Source organism: Molossus molossus, unplaced genomic scaffold (genome assembly GCF_014108415.1).
Source record: "Molossus molossus isolate mMolMol1 unplaced genomic scaffold, mMolMol1.p scaffold_m16_p_3, whole genome shotgun sequence".
NCBI classification, from domain to species: Eukaryota; Metazoa; Chordata; class Mammalia; order Chiroptera; family Molossidae; genus Molossus; species Molossus molossus.
Genome location: NW_023425366.1, coordinates 54861103 through 54880636, shown reverse-complemented (window position 1 = coordinate 54880636; position 19534 = coordinate 54861103). Strand labels below are relative to the sequence as shown.

General features: G+C 36.9%; 1 protein-coding gene and 1 non-coding gene across 2 annotated transcripts in view; both read right to left on the bottom strand.

Annotated features, from left to right (window-relative positions):
* Positions 1-3875: 3875 nt before the first annotated feature.
* Positions 3876-19534, bottom strand: part of FAM151B (family with sequence similarity 151 member B) — a 30888-nt gene continuing 15229 nt past the window's right edge. The window contains exons 4-6 of the mRNA XM_036280447.1: positions 18223-18440; positions 9386-9521; positions 3876-4488 (exon numbers count right to left, since the gene is read on the bottom strand). Coding sequence (XP_036136340.1) covers positions 4329-4488; positions 9386-9521; positions 18223-18440 — 514 coding nt within the window. The 3' untranslated portion in view covers positions 3876-4328. The remainder of the gene's footprint in view (positions 4489-9385; positions 9522-18222; positions 18441-19534) is intronic.
* Positions 14899-15005, bottom strand: LOC118642926. Its single transcript, XR_004961835.1, has one exon. It is a non-coding gene; the product is annotated as a U6 spliceosomal RNA (small nuclear RNA).

Sequence of the window (19534 nt, the reverse complement as noted above, 5' to 3'; positions counted from 1 at the left end):
TAATTTGTTTGAACAGGTCAGATTGGGCTCTTTCCCATTTAGAGTTCCTTCGCTCGCATGCCTCTGCCTGAAAGACCCTTCCCTCTGTAAGTCTCCCTGGTGAATATATTCATCGATCAAGACACAGCTTAAATGTCTTCTAGCCGTTAGAACAGACTGCGATCTTTTCACCACAACCTGGTCTCTAGTTCCATTACAGGAGTTACAGCAAATATCCAACTTATTATTTATAGGTCTCCCTGTCTCTGCTAGATTGTACAATCCTTGAGGTAGGAATCATTTCTGAATTACTGGCACAGCCTCAGCACCAAAACATCACTTAGATGCCTGCCTTTCCCTCCCCACAGAGTTCCGACTGAGCCCTGAAATCATGTCTCCCTCATGAGAGGCACAAGTGACTGAACAAATTATGGTACCTGGACCAAAGAATGGTGGATACAAGGGAGAGACAAGCCATCACAATGAAGAGTAAGAGTGACAATGTTGGGGACACTAGAGCAAAGACCTGCTACTGAGGTCCCAAGGGCTCCCTGCTTCTTCCAAGCCCTGGTTATCAGCTCTTGGTTTCACTGATTCATTATACGTCCATTTCCTAGATAAAGTTCTTAACGTTCAACTATTTTCTTTGCATTGATTATACAATTTCTTTGCATGAATATACAATTGCAAACACTTTGTAGGCTCCAATGAGGTAGGCTCACACCTTAAACTTCAAGGTGAACGAGCATTTTTTTCCTATATATTCACTAGGTAATTAATTTTTTAATTAAGACAAAAAAAAATCCAAGACCCTAGCTCCAACAAGCAAGCAAATAAACTGTTATGAGTAACTTTTAACAATTCCTTACTTGATAAATGAATATATAACTGGTTAATTAGCAACTACATCATTACAGAACCATAAGCTCCTGCACTTCTAAAAGTTCTGATTTTTTTTTAACAATTTAATCTTGTGCAGTCTCTTCTAGGGATAGGATTGCTCTGCCAGGCTTGGGAAACAACCCTTGAATGCTTAAGATCTCAATACCAATACATTAGACCTGAGAACTTGGAGGGGAAAAATAGATGATACTTAAGCTTTTACTTATTTTGTGTCTGTTAACTTATTCCCAAATATTTTCTATGTATATAAATGCCCATAAAGACATACAATTTTACATAAATGGTATAATACTACACACGTTTTGCAGCCTGCAGTATGTTGTAGCATCTTTCCCCATTAATAAATGTAGACTGTGTCTACATTATATTGATGGCATTGTTATACATTATGGTTTAAAAATATTAATATTATTTAATAACTAAATTGGAAAGTGTTCAAGTCTTTTGCCCATTTTTAATTGGGTTATTCAGCTTCTTTTTAAAAATCAGCTTTTAGGAGTTCAGATTCAGAGAAAGAGCCATTTGTCAGAAATGTGTTCATGATATTTTTTGATGAGAAGTTTTAGATTTTGATAAAGCCCATTAATCAGTTTTTTTTAATCTTATGGTTAGTGTTGTGTTATAAGAAATCATTGCCATGGGGGTGGAGGAAATAGGGAGAAGTTGGAAATATCTTACAATTTTATGTCAATTATAACTCAATAAAGCTGAAATTTTAATAAAGAAATCATTGCCTACTCCAAAGTAACAAAAACATTCCTCTTTATTCTCTTCTAAATGCCTTATAGTTTTAGCTTTCACATTTAGGCCTAAGATCCAACTCAAATTATTTGTGTATGGTGTGGTGTAGGGTCAAGGAAGGGTCATTTTTTTTCCACATGGATATCCATTTAAGTTTTACTTTTCAACATAATAATTTTATAATTCCCATATATTTTTGTTTCTGAGAACACTTTAAAATATACCTTTAAATTTTAATCTAAGTGACATTCAGTTGATATACTCAATATAAAATAATTTTTACTTGAGACTAATATTTTAAAAAGTATTATAGGTTAGATAATCAAGTGGTAAAAATAATCTTCTGGACAAGTGAATTTTATTTCAATCTTCATTAAAATAAAATCCATTTATAAATTCAATTCCCTTTATAAAAGAAAAGCATGGTCATTTTAGAAAATTTATAAATTTAACATTTTTTACAATAATTGTAAGAGATGTTCTTTGTTGCAATTGTTAAAATTTTATAACTATTAAATTGTACCTTTTGCTTTTGACAAACAATAATAGAAAGTGAAGCTTTAGTTGTTATTTGACAAATAGTACTGCATTTAGTTGGAGCTAAAATTTAAAGTGGAAATGTGACTGATTTAGGTATTTGTATGTCTACAATATTTCATGTTATATTGCTTCCTGCTATCGATCTACAGCGAACACAAGCCTTGCTCTGTGAAGAGCGCTGACCTCGACGCATGCTCCACAATGGCTCTCCCTTAAACCTCCCTTAAACCCCAGGAGAGAATCCATTCCTATTTTATAAATGAGGAAACCAAGACTTGGGGAGGTTAAATATTTCCCCAAACCATGGCTAGTAAGGAACAGAGGTGGGGCTGTAAGGGAAGTCTGTCTGAATTCAATACCCAAGATCTTTTTTCCTAAATAGAGCTACTTTGTTCTCTGAGAGAAAACTGTCAATAAACAAAAGGCAAATTACATTTCTTAGGATATTCATTGGTAAATTGCTTTTCAATAAAGCAAAGAAGCAAGGTTTTTCTGAATATCTTGCTCAAGACTTTATGCCAAGACTGTGGACAGTTAAGAATGCTCCCTTGCCCTGGCTGGGTGGCTCAGTTAGTGGGAGCGTCATTCAGGACACCAAAAGGTTGTGGGTTCAATTCCCAGTCGGGGCACATACCTAGGTTGTGGGTTCAATCCCTGGTCAGGGTGCATAGGGGAGCTTGATCAATGTTTCTCTCTCTCTCTCTCTCTCTCTCTCTCTCTCTCTCCCTCCCTCCCTCCCTCCCTTCTTGTCTCCCTCTTTCTCTCTCTCTAAAAAAAAAAAAAAAATCAATGAAAACATCCTCAGGTGAGGAGTGAAAAAAAAGGAATGTTCCCTTACCATGAAGGACTTTATAATTTAGCTGAGGAGACATAACATGTATGACACAACTAGTGAACAATATTAAATAGTTAAAGTTAACTGTTTAAGATCTAGAGACTACTGAACTAGGCATTATTGAAATGAAGAACTGTGTTGGAGGACACCGAGTTGACTTTTAAAAAAAAAAAAAATTTTTTTTTATCCTCACCCGAGGACATTTTTCCATTTTTTTTTGCACAGATAGAGTGGGAGGGAGAGAGAGGAAGAGAGAGAGAAACATCGACGTGAAAGGGACACATCGAGTGGCTGCCACCCGCAAGACCAACCAGGGCCGGGGACAAACTGCAACCGAAGTACATGCCCTTAGCGGGAACCAAACCCGGGTCTCTCCGGACCGCAGGCCGATGCTCTAACCTCTGAGCCAAACCGGCAAGGGCACCGAGTTGACTTTTAGACTGAGAGTACAATAGGAAGGGCCTTGAAAGAGTAAACTTCAATAAAATTGAATTTAAGAAGCCCCTGGAGTTTTCTGATTTGGCATAAATGAAGAGGTGTTTAATTTTTCTTCTTCAGCAGAAATACTCAGGGTATCTCTCAGTGTGAAGAATGAAGTCATGAAGAAATAGATTTTGAAATTCTAGGAGCGGAACAAGGGTGTGCACTAAGGTGGTGCTGGTGAGACACCTGATAATCAGATGATATAAAATTCTGCTCTCCAGCAGCATTTTGCTCACAACAGAGAAGATACTATGATTGAAACAAAGAATACAAAGATATCCACACAGTCGGCATGCCCCCAACAATATGGAAATCCTAGATCCATCGAATTCAATGTAAACTGTTTTCAGTAAGTAGACTTGGTTTTGTTATACGATAGCTGTTCAGAGTTTAACCTGTGAGAGTTAAAAACATGTTTGAAGCCTTCTTCCTCTTTTGTAGTCTCTGAAATAACCAGTTCTCCAGGAAAATGGGAAGAGGGTGCCACATTTTTGTGGATCTCTGGAATGTTAAGTGCCAACAAAATGTGATTCCTACCTGTATTGTGATACATGGATTCTTTTCGTCATCTTCAGTACATAAAAATTATATTTTATAAAGGATTTAAAAATATCATTTTTCTACATTAGTGGACTAGGCCCACTGAAATCTCTCCTTTCCAAATCTTTTAGGTAAGTACAGTATTATAAGGACACGCCTAATACATAGAAAGCACTCAATGTTTTTTGATTGAGTTATGAATTGGAGCATAACTCGATCATCATAATTTATATAGTAATTAGTTCAGACCAAAAGCAGAGAAGGATTATGAAACCAAAACATGAAATAATTTAGAAGAATCTTCTTCTTAGAGATTAACTTTGATTCCAATGGCTTGTTTAAATTCATGATTTTGTGGTTCCAAGATATCATAGAAAACTTGTTTTTTGTCAAAATGGTCTCTAACATAAAGTAAATCTTCTGTGGAATAGTTATCATTTTTTCCAGTCCAAATAGTCAGGCTGTACCTGCATTAAAACAAAACAGAATTATATAGTTAAAAGTGAAAGATAAGAAACAGTGATGAGAAATTCCAATCAGCCTAAAAATAGTTACTCTCATTTGTCTCTAACCCAAATTCAAATAGATGAAAAAAATAAAATTAGCAATGATGGAACTATTCTTTCATTCCTCCATCAACATTAAATGGACTAGAGAGAGAGAAAATCACATTGCTATTGCTAACTTAGCTAACTACTGTATCTGAATTACAGGAATGTTAAATGGCTTTAGAAACCCAGACTAGCAGCACTGAAAATAGGCCAAATTTTGGACAAAAGAACTGAGGAGATTGTACTACTGATCAAGGAATCTAGTTTCCACATAAAAATTACAGCTCTAACCTGAATTCCTTCAGCAGCCGGACCAGAATCAAAGCACAAATGGAAGGGACTATGAAGAGACACAAATGTCACTGACATCCCCAACATTCTGTCCCCACTATCCTTTCTGGGTTTTTGTATGAGATATGGCAAAAGACGTCACAAGAATGGCAAATGGAATAAACTTAGATCCATTTCTGGAGTTAAAAATGATAATAATATATGCATATTTATTATGAATATAAGAATATGCTCAGAATTTTAATGTTATTTAAATTATATGTTTTCATTTCTTTCAGTGACATTACTATTACATTGTCCCTATTGCACTGGAGTCTTGGGAAATGCAAAGCTGTTAAGTAGTTCCGTACTTATTTTCTCCATAAACATGTCAGAATCCAGGGGAAAATCTCCAAAGCATTTTTTTCCACTAATGATAAAAAAACAAAAGTCTAACCAAGATATAAATTCTTGTTATATTGACACATTCCTGTCCTTGAGGTTGGTGACACCATTCTGGAAATGTAACAGAAGGAAGCAGTACTACATGATAAATCAAAAGGAATTTTTAAACTACAGCTGACAACATAGAAAAGAAAAAATGAGAATTACTTTAAAAACCTGTATTTTGCTAAAATGGCATCTTTACTACTGTATTTGAGCACCATGGTGACAAAACTTATAAAAAGACACAGATATGAACTGAGGTTCAAAGAAGAGTTTCCAGGGTTAATTTTGCATCTTTTAATCTTCCCTCTATAGTACTGAAACTGAAATAAGAAAAATAAAATTGTCTAAGGGTATCTTTAATTGTATTCTTTCAAATCAATTCTTAGGTTTTTATAGCCCTTTTTATTGTGAAATAATATATATAAGAAAAATACATAAAATATAAATACATATTTTAACAAAGTATTAGAAAATGAATTCCAGTGTAACCAAAACAAATGAAAAATAGATATCACCAGCACCTCGAGAGGCACCTGTCTGTTACTGCCCCATCACAGCCCCGCCTCTCCCCTGGAGTCCCCACAACCTTGACTTCTGTGGTAGCCTTCTTCTTGCTTTCTTTGTGTACCAACTATATATGCATCCCTAAACAATACAGTTTAATTTTTGCCTGTTAATGAATTTTATATAAATAGAATCATATGGTATATATTATTATTTTTGGTCTTACTTTTGCTGAATATTTTTTGTGAAATTCATCCAAGTTGGAACATGTAGCTAGAGCTTACTCATTTTCCTTGGAAACAGTTTAGCATTATCTACTCAAGTTGAAAATATGAATACCCTATGACCTACAAATTCTATTGCTAGAACTCCCTCCTGATATAACCTTTCTAAATGCAGGCTCATGTGTACCACTGTGTGTGTGTGTGTGTGTGTGTGTGTGTGTGTGTGTGTGAATGTTCTCAGCAGCAATCTAAATGTCATTCAGTAACAGAAGAAATAAATAAATTGTGCTATACAAATAACAGAATGATAGTTTTTATAAAGTCTATATTGGAGCCCTTCTGAGTTACAAAAATCTTCCTTAATTCTGTGCCTAATCTGTTCACGCTCTACATGGTATCTTTTGATGGCAAGTGTTTCTGAATTTTAACGTATTCAAATTATTCAAACATATCCCTTGATGCTAGTGATTTATATGTCTTGTTTAAGAATTATTTCCTTTCCCCAGTGTTATGAAGATATTCTCTAGGGATTACATTAAAGCATTGTTGTTTTACCTTTTATATTATTCTTTTTTTAAAAAAAAACAACCTCTGAAAGGGATGGAATTAAGAGAAACGCAAAATTAAGGACAGAGGAAAACAAATCAACAGCAGCAGTAGCAACAGAGAAGAACTAGACAGAGATGTAGAAGAACCCACCTAGTGCAATGCCACAGCAGCGAAAGACAGACAGTTTCAGACTGAAGGGGTGGCCAGCAGTACTTAATTAAATATTGCAGAGGTTAAGAATTTGGCTTGAACACAGTGTCATGTTCCAATGAGAAATTTCAGGAGAGTGACTGGCTACATAAGAAGTGGAAGATGAGAACATTGAGGCAGTAGATAACGAAAAAAATGGGATGGTTAGAACATCCTGTTTGAACATGGGAACCTGAAGTCAGCACTGCTTCCTTTTTCTCCTAAGACTCACTCAAAAGCAGCAAAAAGGTCTGGCCAGTATGGCTCCATGGTTGAGTGTTGACTCATGCACCAAGAGGTTGCTGGTTTGATTCCCAGCCAGGATACATGGCCAGGTTGTGGGCCTGATCCCCATTGGGGGGCATGCAGGAGGCAGCCAATCGATGTTCTCTCTCATCGATGTTTCTATCTCTCTCTCCCTCTCACTTCCTCTCTAAAATCAATAAAAGTAAAAAAAAAAAAAGGCAGCAAAAAGAACAGAAGAATTAAAACAGAAACTTGATATTCAATAAAATTAAGAAGGAGCAGAAACTGAAAATTACAACACGGTTTCCAATAGCAATGGATTAACGCCAGATGGGTGCATAAGGAGGTGGAGTTTGCCCATGTCTGCAGATTACAGAGGAAGCCTACAAAAGACACTTAGAGATAAGAGGCATATTCTACCTAACCCTTTGCAGACCTATAAGTGGGAATGTTCCTACATTTGGTTTGGTCTCAAGAAGCAGTGGAGACAAGGAAAGAGTTTACACAGGAAAGCCATAGGGACTAGGACTGCTTCTGTGGAAGCCCAAACTTTAAAATGTAAGAGACAGGTGAAAGATTTTACTTAAAGATACCAAAACTGTCTATCTGCACTGCTGACTGGGGAGAAGTTAAAGGTTAAACACACTCGCACAAAGGACTCGGGGTCATAAGAACTATAGTCCTGGTTCTTCTCCAATATAAACTTCAGACAAGTAGCTTGTCCAGGAAAAACTCACTTTCTTCAAAGTACAGAATCAAAATAAATTTGACAGAAGTTTTATACAGGAAGAGTACAACAAAATATAAGAAAAAACAAATGGTACATGGAATAATAAAAACCTCATCTTCAGCCCTGGCTGGTTTGGCTCAGCAATTAGAGTGTTGGGTTCAGACCAAAGAGTCTTGGGTTTGATTCCAGCCAAGGGCACATGCCTTGGTTGCGGTTCGGTCCCTGGCCCTGGTCGGAGTCATTCGAGAGGCAAACAAGCGATGTGTCCCTCTCACGTCTATGTTTCTCTCTCTCTCTCCCCCTCCCACTCTATCTGAAGATAAATGGAAAAGGAGGTCATCAGTTCAATTCCTGGTCAGGGCACATGCCTGGGTTGTAGGCCTGGTCCCCAGTGTGGGGCATGCGGGAGGCAGCCAGTGTTCTCTCATTGTGCTTCTATCTCTCTCTGCCTCTCTCTTCCTCTCTCTCTAAAATCAATAAAGAAAAAATATTTAAAGAGAAAAATATCCTCAAGTGAGGACTTAAAAAACAAAAACTCACCTTCAAACAACTATCAGATAGCTGAAACATATATAAAACGAATGCCACAAAGCTGATGAAAACCAAAACCAAACATTTTTTAAATGATGCAATTGCCTCTCTGAATAAAGAGCACAAAGCTGAGGTATGAGCTCACATGCAAGACAACAGAAAAGAGATGATAAAACATTAATGAGCAGATCTTAGGAAAGAAGTGGAAAGTTAATACTATTATGGAAACAAGGTGAAATCTGAAGATATATAGGGAGAAAAGACATTGTTGAAAATACTGTAAGGGACAGAGAAGACAAATTATAAAATAAAGTAAAATAAATTAAAAGGAAAGAGAGACTAAACAGAAAAAATAGATAACAAAGATAAGCAAAGGAGATCTACATATTCATAACAGGAGTCCCTAAAAGAGAAATCAGTGTTACAAATGCAAGAGAACAGTATATAAAAATATACTTCACAGAAATATTCTAGAAAAGAACATTTTAATATACATATTGAAAAGAAGACCACACTCCTGAAAAAAAACTGGTACAGAATGGTCCATATCAAGACAGTCTAGTAAAACTACTAAGCCTCAAAGACAAAGAACCCAGCAGGGTTGCTCAGTTGGTTGAAGCGACATCCCATACACCAAAATAGTTTCAGGTTCAATTCCTGGTCAGGGCACATGCCAGGGTTGTGGGCTTGATCCCCAGTAGGGGGCATGCGGGAGGCAGCCGATCAATGTTTCTCTTTCACATTAATGTTTCTATCTCTCTCTCCCTTCCTCTCTCTAAACAATCAATAAAAACATATTTAAAGAAAAAGTTTTTATAGAATAGACTTCTGAAATTATGATAGAATTCAGGGAGAAACTATCTTATCTACTTACAACTTTTTGTGACTGTATAACAATGAAATAAGTGAATCTACTGGGCACCTATTATGTGCAAAACCTGTGAGAAATAGACGCTGTTAAGGCTCACTGAGGAGCTTCATTCTAGGGAGGGAGTCTGTGCTTACACATTCAGTGTTCATTCTCTCACATACACTGTGTTGACGTACCAGTTTTCATCCTTTGTGTCTGTCTCTCACACACACTCCTGTACACACCCTATATTGATAAACTTATACATACCTGTTTGATTTCTTTAAGAGCCAAAGTAACTGAGAAAAAGACTGCTTGACTAATGCTGCTCGGACTGGAAATGTTACAGGCTGACTTAGTTGATTACATATGTATTCCATCTCTTTCACCATTGTCCAACTGTACCCTAAAATGAAGAGAAAGAAATTTAAGTTTTCTAATTGGAATACTAAAGTTAATTAAATAAAAACTAAATTACATGTGTAAATTCATAGGTAATTCATACAAATTTCCATTTGAATTCAAAGTGAATTAAAGTATCACTTAATGCAAGAAAATATTTTGGGTAGAAAATGTAGATCTAAAATAGTGCCACAAGTAACCTATAACAAATTTAATTTAAAATTTACATTTTAAAAAGAATTTACTAAGGCTTTGGCCAAGTAGCTCAGTTGGTTAGAATGTCACCTGGATTCAATGCCCTGTCAGGGCACATACAAGAAGCAACCAATGAATGCATAAATACGTGGAACAACAACTCTCTCTCTCCCTTTCTCTGTCTCTCCAAAATCAACCAATAAAAAAAAGAATTTATTAATATCTCAAGCACAAAAGATTTTGACACAGTAGTTACTTTAAAGATCCTAGGACTCTTAGGTATTTCCTCATCATCTATATTCTTTACAAACTAAGATATTCCATTTCTGTTAATTAAGTTTTCTTTTACAAGACAAAGATAGATATTAGGTGTTGATTAGCTGATTAAGTAATAACTTCAAATTTTTAAAATTTATTTATTTATTACTTTTCTATTGCATTTATCAGGGTGACATTTAACTTCAATTTTAAAATTTTTGACCAGTCCAGATTTCTAATACATTTTACCTAAGATAGAAACAGTGGTAAAATTTACTGATATATGTGTTTTAAATTGTGGTAGGGCACTATACAAACACACTTGACTGTTTATAAACAGTTTCAGAAAAAAATTATATTTTAAAAATAACCCTAAACTCTATCAAAAGCAGGTTGTAAAAAGTATTGGTCAGTAAAAGAACAATTTACAGAAAGCCTATGTGAATATGTTAATTTAGCAGCTAACTTTCTCATGAAAGAAGGGAAATGTCCACTTTCCTTTAAGATCTGAAAAACTATTTATTTTTAATTAGAACAAAATTGCTAACAGAAGCTATACTTACATTACTATAAACTTACAAACTCTCTTTTCTAAAATCTGTGGCATGAGAAGTAAAGGAGGGTGAAGCAGATGTTGGGAATGACAAGAGGCCCGTGGGGAAAGGCAGCCCGGCAACGTTCCACACCAACGTGACTTAAAGGCCCAGGTAAGGTTTAACTCACTTCAAGCCTGAGGTTAAAGCCAGAGTTAAACAGTGACTAAAAGGAGTTAATCAGAATCAGTTACTAAATCATTTCTAGTTTACATTTCTTTAAACAATTTAAATTATATGCTACATTTTTTTTTTATCCTTACCCGAGGACATTTTTCCATTTTTTGTTCAGATAGAGTGGGAGGGAGAGGGAGGAAAAGAGAGAGAAACATCGACGTGAAAGGGACACATCTAGTGGCTGCCACCCGCACAACCCAACCAGGGCCAGGGACAAACTGCAACTGAGATACACACCCTTAGCAGGAACCAAACCCGGGTCTCTCTGGACCACAGGCCGACACTCTAACCGCTGAGCCAAACTGGCCAGGGCTATATGCTACATTTTTAATTAAACTAATAAAAATTAAAATGATTAGAAAATTAAACTAGGATTAAGTTAAAACATATTTTTTTCTCCCAATTATATCAATTGCTGGTTCAGGGGGAATAACCTAAGTGTCACTACTCACTAGATAGCAGTTACTCTAATCTCACATTAGACTTAAAAACTTTACATCTAACCCTGGCCGGTTTGGCTCAGCGGTTGGAGTGTCAGCCTGTGGAACAGAGTCCTGCGTTCGGTTCCCGCTAGGGGCACGTACAAAAACAAAAAAACAAAACCCCACAAAACTTTACATCTAAAAACAATAATAGCAAATAAGAACAAAAAAAGGAATGCCCTGAACACAGGATAAAGGCTAACATTATCACAGATTCTAAATACCTTCTTTTTAAAAAAATAAATTTATTGGAGTGACTTTGGTTAACAGGATAATAGAGGTTTCAAGTGCACATTTCTGTAACACAGGATCTGTATATTGCACTGTGTACCCACCACCCAAAGTCAGACTATTTTCCATGACCATATATTAAGGCCCCCTCCACCTGCTTCCCACTGGTAACCACCACACTGTTGTCTGTTCCATGAGTTTCAATTTCATATCCCACATATGAGCGAAATCATAAGGTTCTTAGCTTTTTCTGACTTACTTCACTTAGCATACTATTCTCAAGGTCCATTCATGTTGTCACAAATGGCAGTATTTCGTCTTTTCTTTTGGCTGAGTAGTATTCCATTGTATATGTACCACATCTTCATTATCCAATCCTCTACTGAAGGACACTGAGGTTGTTTCCATGTCTTGGCCGCAGTGAATAATGCTTCAGTGAAGGTAGGGGTGCATATATCTTTGGGAATACATGTTTTCAAGTTTTTCAGGTATATACCCAGGAGACGGATTGCTGGTTCATGTAGTAGCTTTATTCTTAATTTTTTTAGGACTCACCAGACTGTTTTCCATAGTGGCTGTGCCAGTCTATATTCCCATCAGCAGTGAATAAGGGTTCATTTTTCTCCACAACCTCTCCAACACTTGTAATTACTTGTCATGTTGTTAATAGCCACTGTAACAGGTATGAGGTGGTATTTCATTGTAGTTTTGGTTTGCATTTCCCTAATAGCTAGTGAAGTTGAACATCTTTTCTTTTTTTTTTTTTAATCCTCACCCGAGGATATTTTTCCATTTTTTGTACAGATAGAGTAGGAGGGAGAGAGAGAGAGAAACATCGACGTGAAGGGACACATCGAGTGGCTGCCACCCGCACGACCAACCAGGGCCGGGGACAAACTGCAACCGAAGTACGTGCCCTTAGCGGGAACCGAACCCGGGTCTCTCCAGACCGCAGGCTGACGCTCTAACTACTGAGCCAAACCGGCCAGGGCTGAACATCTTTTCATCTATCTGTTGGCCATTTGTATATCTTCTTTTGAGAGGTGTCTGTTTGGGTGCTCTGTTCTTTTTTTTTTTATCCTCACCCAAGGACACTTTTCCATTTTTTGTTCAGATAGAGTGGGAGGGAGAGAGAGAGAGAGAAACATCGACATGAAAGGGACACATCGAGCGGTTGCCACCCGCATCACCCAACCAGGACCGGGTGCAACCGAGGTGCGTGCCGTTAGCGGGAACTGAACCTGGGTCTCTCTGGACTGCAGGCCGATGCTCTAACCATTGAGTCAAACCGGCCAGGGCTCTGCCCATTTTTTAATTGGATTGTTTATTTGGTGTTGAGTTGTATGAGTTCTTTATATATTTTGGATATTAACTCTGTTGGAGCTGTTGTTTGAAAACATCTTCTCCCATTCAGTCAGTTGCTTTTTTGATTTGTTGTCACTTTCTTTTGCTGTGCAGAAGTTCTAGTTTGATACAGTCCCATTCATTTATTTTTGCCTTTACTTCCCTTGCCTTTAGGGTCAAATTCATAGAATGTTCTCTATGACTAAGGTCCATAATATTAGTACCTGTGTTTTCTTCTATGTAATTTATTGTTTCAGATCTTATATTTAGGTCTTTGATTCATTTTGAATTAATTTTTGTACAAGGGGACAAACTGTAATCTAGTTTCATTCTTTTGCATGTGGCTTTCCACTTTTCCCAGCACCATTTATGGAAGAGGCTTTCTTTACTCCAGTGTGTGTTTTTTGCTCCTTTGCCCATATACATGTGTTTTTATTTCTGGGTTCTCAATTCTTTTCCATTAATCTCTGTGTGTGTGTTTTCTGCCAATACCATGATGTTTTGATTATTGTTGCTCTGTAGTACAATTTGAAGTCAGGTAATGTGATATCTCCAGCTTCGTTATTTTTCCTCAGGATTGCTTTGGCTATTTGGGGTCTTTTGTGGTTCCACACAAATTTGATGATTTTTTGTTCTATTTCTTTTTAAAAAATGACTTTGGGACTTTGATGGGATTTGCATTAAATCTGAACTATTTATTGCTTTAAGTAATATGACCATTTTAACTGTTAATTCTTCCAATCCATGAACACAGAATATCTTTCCATTTCATTGTGTCTTTTTCAATCTCTTTCAATAATGCTTTGTAGTTTTCAAGTATATAGGTCTTTCACCTCCTTTAAGTTTATTCCTAGGTATTTTATTCTTTTGGTTGCAATTGCAGTAGGAATTTTTTTTTTTCCTGAAGTTCTGTTGTCAGTATATAGGAAAGCAGTGGATTTTTGTACTCTGATTTTGTATCCTGCAACTTTACTGTATTTGTTTATTGTTTCTAATAGTTTTTTGGTGGAGTCTTTAAGGTTTTCTATATACAGAATCATGGTCATCTTCAAAAAGTGACAATTTAACTTCTTCCTTCCCAATTTGAATGCCCTTTATTTTTCTCTTGTCCTATTGCTCTGGCTAGGACTTCCAGAACTATGTGGAATAAGAGTGGTTAGAGTGGGCATCCTTATCTTGTTCCTGATTTGAGGAAAAGCTTTCAGTTTTTCATCAATGAGTATGATATTGACTGAGGATTTGTCATATATGGTTTGTATCATGTCGAGATACTTTCCTTTTATACTTATTTTATTGACAATTTTAATCATAAATGGATGTTGTATCTTACAAATGTTATTTCTGTACCTACTGATACGATCATATGATTTTTATCCTTTCTTTTGTTAATGTGGTATATTGCATCGATCGATTTGCATATGTTGAACCATTCTTGTGCCCGTGGAATGAACCCCACTTGATTGTGATGCATTATTTTTCAATGTATTGTTAAAATTGATTTGCTATTTTTAATTGTTTATTTATTTAGTTTTTGTTACAGATGTTTCTCATTTTCCCCCCATTGACACCCTCCTCCCCTTCCCCCCACCCCATCCCCAGCTTTGTTGTCTATGTTCATTGGTCATCCATGCATGCATGTAAGTTCTGTGGTTTATCTCTTCCCCCACAAACCCCCCTTCCTCTGAGGCTTGTCAGTCTGTACCCCACCTCTATGTCTCTGGGTTAATTTTGTTCAGCAGTTTGTTTAGTTCATTATATTCCACAAATAAGTGAGATCATGTGATATTTGTCTTTCTCTGCTTGGCTTGTTTTGCTTAGCATAATACTCTGCAGGTCCTTCCATGCCATCTCAAAGGATAAGAGATCTTTCTTACAGCTGATAGTACTCCATTGTGTACATGTACCACAGCTTTTTTATCCACTCATCTACTGATGGACATTTGGGTTGTTTCCATATCTTAGCTATTGTAAATAGTGCTGCTATGAACATAGGGGTAACATATATTCTTTTTGGTGTTTCAGGTTTCTTAGGGTATATTCCTAGAAGTGGATCACTGGGTCAAATGGCAGTTCAATCTTTAACTTTTTGAGGTAACACCATAAAAATATGGAACGTTTCACAAATTTGCATGTCATCCTTGTGCAGGGGCCATGCTAATCTTCTCTGTATCGTTCCAATTTTAGCATATGTGCTGCGGAAGCAGGCACTGATTTACTAGTATTTTGTTTAAGATTTCTGCATCTGTATTTATCAGAGATACTGGTCTATATTTTTCTTTTCTTGTGTGATCTTTGCCAGGTTTTGATATCTGGGTTATGTTGGCCTCATAAAATGTGTGACGAAGTATTGCCTCTTCTTCAATTTTTTGAAGAGTTTGAGAAGAACAGGTTTTAAATCTTCTTTGACTATTTGGTAGAATTCACTAGTGAAGACATCTGGTCCTAGATTTTTATTTTGGGGGAGTTTTTTAAAAGAGAGAAACATTACATCAATTGGTTGCCTCTTACAGGGCCCCAACCAGGGCTGGGACCCCACTGCAATTGAGGTACTGAGGTATATGCCCTCGACTGAAATCAAACCCAAGACTCTGGTCCGCCAGCCTATGCTCTAACCGCTGAGCAAAACCAGCCAGTGCTATTTTGGGGGAGGTTTTTGATGTTTGTTTCAATTTCCTCACTTCTGATTGGTCTATTTAGATTTTTCCAATTCTTTGTGATTCAGTCTAGGAAGCTTATATAGTTCTAGGATCTCATGCATTTTTCTAAGCCTTTCATAGTATTCTAGTATATCCTCTGTATATCTGTGATATCTATGGTATCTTCTCTTTCATTTCTGGTTTTTTTTAAACTGATTTTTAGAGAGAGAGAAACGAAGAGGGAGAGAAACATTTTAGAGAGAGAGGGAGAGGGAGAAAAACAATGATGTGAGAGCAGAATAATATCAATAGGCTGCTCCTCCACAGCCCCCTCACTGGGGATCAAGCCCGCAACCCGGGCATGTGCCCTGATCAGGAATCAAAGTAGCAACCCTTCAGTGCACAGGACAACACCCAACCAACTGAGCCACACTGCCAGGGCTCATTTCTGATTTTGTTTATATGAATCTTTTCTCTTTCTTCTTTAGTGAGTCTAGCCAGGGGTTTATCTATTTTATCTTTGTTGTATTAAATTTTTGTATAGTCTTTTTGGTTTTTATTTCATTCAATTCTGCTCTAATTTTTATTTCTTTTTTCTGCTAATTTTGGGTTGCTTTGTTCTTCTTTTTCTAGTTCTTTAAGACGTAATATTAGGTTGTTTACCTGGGATTCCTCTTATTTCTTGATTAGGCCTGTAATGATATAAACTTCTCCCTTATTACTGCTTTCACTACATCACAAAGTTTAGATATGTAGTACTGTCGTTCTCATCTGTCTCTATACATCTTTGGATTTCACCTTTTATTTCTTCTTTGATCCAGTCATTTTGTAGTAGTATGTTGTTTAATCTCTACATATTTGTGGGTTTATTTCCTTTTTGCAGATCTCTAATGTCAATGCATTCTAGTCAGAAAATATGCCTGGTATAATTTCAATCTTCCTGAATTTGCTGGGACTAGTTTTGTGACCCAACATATGGTCTATTCTTCAGAATGTTCTATGTGCACTAGAGAAGAATGTATAATTTGATATTCTGGGATGAAAGGCTCTGTAAATGTCGATTATGTCCATTTGGTCTAATGTGCCATTAAGGTCTATATTTCTTTATATTGATTTTCTGTTTGGATCATTTTCCTAGAGTTCTCAATAAAGTACTAAGGTCTCCAAGTATGATTATATTTTGGTCTGTTTCTCCCTGTAGTTCTGTGAGTAGTTGCTTTACATATTTCCGTGCTCCCTGACTGGGTGCCTATATATTAAGACATGTTATGTCTTCTTGATGTAGTGTCCCCTTTATCATTATAAAATGTCCATCTCTGTCTCATTATCTTTGTTATCCTGAAATCTCTTTTGTCAGATAGAATTATGGCTACACCTCCTTTTCTGTGGATGTTATCTGCTTGAAGAATCATTTTCCACCCTTTCACTTTGAATCTACCTTTGTTTTTGTAGCTTAGGTGTATCTCCTGAAGGCAGCATATCATTGGGTTTTGTTTTTTGATCCAATCTGCTGCTCTCTGCCTCTTTACTGGTGAATTTACATTTAGGATAATTTTTGATATATGAGGATTTCCTACAGCCATTTTTTCTTTTGTTTTCTGGTGGCCCTGTGCCTCCATTGGTTCTTTTCCTTTGTGTTTCTGTCTTGTTTTGCTTGATAGTATTCCATACTTCTCTCCTGTTTCCTCTTTTTATTTTTTAAATATATTTTTATTGATTTTTTAGAGAGAAAGGAAGGGAGAGATAGAAATATTGATGTGAGAGAGAAACGTCAAGGGGCTGCCTTCTGTGTGTCCCCTACTGGGGATCCAGCCCGCACCCCAGGCATGTGCTATGACAGGGAATTGAAGCAGCAACCTCTCAGGCCTTGGGATGACACTCAATCCACTGAGCCATACAGGCCAGGTTGTTTCCTCTTTTTAAAAGTTATGTCTCAATTTTGTTTTGTGTGTGTATGTATAGTTACCATTTGGTTTATGAAAAAGAAAATTTCATATATACAGTAATTTGTTTTTCTTTTGAATGCATTTGATCATGTTTACCACGTGGACAGGTGTCCCAAAGCATCTGATTGCTTACTGGCTGATTTCCTGGAAATCACTACCTAGGGAAGTATGAAGAAATAGACAGATGACTCCAAATAAGTGTAATAAGTTTCAACCAGAAAAAAGAAGCTGAAAATATCAGGTCCATCTGTAGGAATAAGTAAAAGAAGAGACTGAGCCTAGAGGAGTCTCATGGCCTCCACTCCCCTGGTCCAACCAAACAGAGCCTGAGGGCCAAGGTCCCAGAGCACCGTACACTGGAGCCCTTTCCAATGTCTAGCGAGTAGATCTCGTGTTCTTCAACCACACTCCCCCTACTGCTGGCCTCACATCACATGAAAATCTCCTATTACTACGTCTTTGTCTTTCCTCTGACATAGGAAGTTTGCTCCATAGTAAAAAGAAAATAAAAGACTACAGAATGTTTTACAAGTTCAAAGAGAGCAACTCAGGATTTGTTTAAAGTATGTAAAGAGGCAGTTTCGTGATCCTAGACCTTGCCAATACTTATTTCTCATGGAAGCTAGTGACAGAATTTTACCAGTGAATTCACTTACCAATGAATTTTATCTATCTCAAATAATGGGAAGAATCATACACATATCTTCAGGGCCAGACCTTTCTCTCCATTAGGCTCTTAGATTTTGTGGAATTTGTTTTTGGTTTGGTATTAAAGGTGTTTATTTTTATATTTGAAATATATTTTAATTTGGCCAACAAGAAATACATTTTAAAAATTATTACCTTCATTGACTTTCTCAGGATGCCATCCTGTTGTCCAACCCAGGGAAAATGTCACATCTGGAAAGAAGGATGTCACGGTGTCTGTAAAAGGTTTTGCATCCACTACTCTGCTATTTCCATTTGGACCAGGAAGAATATCAGCATTAATCCATACAGGACGCTTCAGATGCCCCTTCACATTTTCCAAGAGCATCATGGCTGGTTCTACAGCTGCCAGACTGAAAACACAGTTTGTCGTCAATGAGAGATATTCCTAAAGTAAAAGTAAAAGAATGTTCTTTTAGACTAGTGGTTTTAATGTTCTCAAATTCATAATAAAAAGTATAACACAGCCCTGGCCAGTATGGCTCAGCGGTTAGAGTGTTGGCCCGTGGATCAGAGAGTCCTGGGTTCAGTTCCTGTTAAGGGCACGTACCTCGGTTGCCGTTTGTCCCCGGCCCCAGTTGGGGTCATGTGGGTGGTGACCAGCCGATGTGTCTCTCTTGTGCAGATGTTTCTCTCTCTCTTTTTCCCTCTCTCCCTCCTGCTCTATCTGAAGATAAATGCAAAAATATCCTCGGGTGAGGATTAAAAAAAAAAGTATAATACAGTAATGCCTGAATTAAATAAAATCAAAGATCACTTAGCATCAGAGAGGAAAATTAACATATGCCGTATCTCCAAATGTTGACTCATACTTATTATTCATGAAGGCACCGTCAAGTTTCTGTAAATCCATGAATAATGCCACTTGTGGACAGACGGAGGTTTCAGAATTCCATATCAGGATCACTCAGTATAAAAACAATTTAAGAAAAGATACACATATTCACTCATCAGAGGATATGTAAGATTTTAAAATTAGATGTACTCATAACCTAGAAATCCACATTTATGAAAATATTCAAAATGCACCCATGCACCATGTCTCTAATACTGCTCACGATCTTGGAGAAAAGAACCTCTTTTCTTTTGTGTAGTCTGGTAAAACACATTTCTAAGAATGACTACAAAGTATAAAATTACAAAATTTTCTCAAGGTTTTTATAAACTTCACCCCCACACACACTTTAATGTAAACATGTTTTTTTGGAAACTAGAGACAACTATATTTAACTTTTTTTTTTTTTTTTTTTTATCCTCACCCGAGGACACTTTCCCATTTCTTTGTTCAGGTAGAGTGGGAGGGAGAGAGAGGAACAGAGAGAGAGAGAGAAACATCGATGTGAAAGGAACACATCGAGTGGCCGCCACCCGCACGACCAACCAGGGCCGGGGACAAACTGCAACCGAGGTACGCGCCCTTAGCGGGAACCGAACCCGGGTCTCTCCG